General features: G+C 47.9%; 1 protein-coding gene across 1 annotated transcript in view; it reads left to right on the forward strand.

The window, feature by feature from the left end:
• Positions 1-2,500, forward strand: part of LOC110164388 (5-hydroxytryptamine receptor 3A-like) — a 12,424-nt gene that overhangs the window by 8,032 nt on the left and 1,892 nt on the right. Inside the window, exons 10-11 of the mRNA XM_055149952.1 lie at positions 225-353; positions 714-805. Coding sequence (XP_055005927.1) covers positions 225-353; positions 714-805 — 221 coding nt within the window. The remainder of the gene's footprint in view (positions 1-224; positions 354-713; positions 806-2,500) is intronic.

Here is a 2,500-nt window from a genome sequence, read left to right on the forward strand (position 1 = left end):
GTACGTCCACCTGGAGGACGGGAGGTTTTGTCGTCCATGACCCTCACCAGGTGGTGAATGCTGTAACCATCACCCCCAATGAGCTTCATTTGACTGGATCTTCAGAATGACCTCATGAACATCCACAGAGGCTTATTAAAGGTCAAAGGTCACAGTCCCTCTCCTCTGTTCCAGCCGTGTTCTTATTAAAGGTCAAAGGTCACAGTCCCTCTCCTCTGTTCCAGCCGTCTTCTGTATCGGGATCTTCTCTCTGATGCTCCTCAGCCTCCTGGAGTCCATCCTGGTCCTGTATCTGATCAACCGAGACCAGAGACCGGATCAGGACCAGAGCGCCCCCTACAGGCCGCTCCAAGGTAACAGCGCACTGTGGATCTTTTTTGGTTCTGCTCGTTTCTGTGGATACGTCACTGCTCTGCCTGGAATGTTCCGCAGTGTGACATTAAACAGCTCGATTTTACATTTATTCAATCACAGGAGGTTTTATCGCTCAAAAATACCTCGACAAACAACATTCTGCCTGTGAGTGGGGGTCGCCTCTCCGCAGATCTGACCTGTGACGGTGTCTGGTTTGGTCTCCATGAAGATAGAAAGGTTTAATGTCATACTGCGGAACATTCCAGACAAAGCAGTAACATCTCCATGGAGACAAGAGACACAATGCAGCTTTAAGGAACTTCCTCGTGTGTTTATTTAGTTGTTGTGTTTTGTTTCAGATGTGCTCCGTTTGACTCGAGGTTTGGTTCCTCTGGAGTTCGCCACAGAAAAGGTGAGTCTGTCTAAAGCTCCAAACACTCTGTTCCACCCTGTGATGTCATGAAGTGAACAGCTCCTTTTCCCTTCAGTTCAGTGGAGACTGTGGGACTGACGTGATCCAGTGAAGGTGTGTGGAGCAGGGCTGGTGTCATTATGAAGTTGCCGATATGATTCATACCTCAAAACACTGGCCACGATACGATACGTGTCTCGTACAGTGAGCTTCTGATTCGATACGATTCAATACGATACATTTCAAATCGATTCGATACGGTTCAATAAAAAAATAAAGTCTAAATGATGCTGTGACACTAAAAGTTTTAATTAAACCACTTTTTATGCGAAGAATGTTCTACGGAAACCCTGAGCGGCAAGTGTAAAAAAAATTATAATAATAATAATTTTTTTCCTTACTTTTTTTGTTTGTTTGTTTTTTTTAAAAGATATTATCTCATTATTTCGAGACATTAAGAAAATAAAAAAACAAAAAAACAAACAAAAAAAGCACAGAGGGGGTCTCACTCCCAGAGGGAACAACAGCAGATGTTGAGGACAGTTACAAGTTCCTCAGTGTCCCACAAGCAAACGGCTCCTCGAAGAGACAACAAGGAAACAGGCTACGACCAAATACCTGCAAAGAGTCAGACAAGTCCTACGAAGCAGCTCAATGGAAGAACAAGGCCCAGGCAATAAACATCTCCACCCTGTCAGTGATCAGATCCCAGCAGGAATCATGCACTGGCCAAAGGAGGAGATCCAGACCACAGATGTTAAGACACAAAAGCTCCTGACCATGTGGAGGGTTCATCCCAAACCCAGCTCCCTGAGACTGTACGCAGGCCAGAAGGAAGGAGGCCGAGGACTAGTGAGTGTGGGAACCACTGTCCAGGATGAAACATTAAAGCTCCTTGAGAACATCAAGGACAAGGCCCCGACACATGAGGAGCTCAGAGAAGGTCTCAGACAGTGGGGTCCAGAGGAAGAGGAGCTGGAGGAACCATCATGGCAGAACAAACCCCAACGTGAACCACTGGAACAGAACTGAAGAGGCAATGTCTTGAGAGGGTCTGAAGGACACACAGAGGCTCTGATCCTGGAGCTCAGGAGCAGGACCTGAGCACTCGAGCAACAGAGGCCCAGATCTACCAGACAAGAGCCACGGTGTCGACTGTGCACAGAGGCTCCTGACACAGTCCAGCACAGAACTGCAGATGTCAGACGCTGCAGGGAAACAAACATGGAGCCACAGAACCAAGTGGAGACAGAGTCACAGAAACATCTGTGCAGAGTTCAGGCTGGAGACCCCAGGATCAAGGTGGGAAACACCTCCAAAGGTTTTGGAGAACGACCGAGCCAAGATCCTGTGGGACTTCAGATACAGACTGACAGGATGGAGATGGACCAACCAGACATAGTGGAGGTGGAGAAGAAAGAGAGCAGAGCCGTGGTGGAACATCACAACACCAAGAGATGGAAACATCAGGAAGAAGGAACATGAGAAACTAGAGAAACACCAGGGGCTCAAGGAGGAGCTGGAGAAGGTCTGGAAAGTGAAGGCATCAGTGGAGCCTGTGGTGATCGGACACTCGGGGCTGTAACCCCCAAACTGGAAGAAGCTACAGAAGATCCCAGGAAAAACAACAGAACATCTCAGTCCAGAAAAGTGCAGAACAGGAACAGCAAAGATACTGAAGAACTGTCAGGCTCCCAGACTCTGGTCGAGGAGCTGAGCTGGAGATGTGAGACC

The sequence above is a fragment of the Boleophthalmus pectinirostris genome, unplaced genomic scaffold (assembly GCF_026225935.1).
Source record: "Boleophthalmus pectinirostris isolate CB_2022bp ecotype Guang Dong unplaced genomic scaffold, ASM2622593v1 HiC_scaffold_14, whole genome shotgun sequence".
Lineage (NCBI taxonomy): Eukaryota > Metazoa > Chordata > Actinopteri > Gobiiformes > Gobiidae > Boleophthalmus > Boleophthalmus pectinirostris.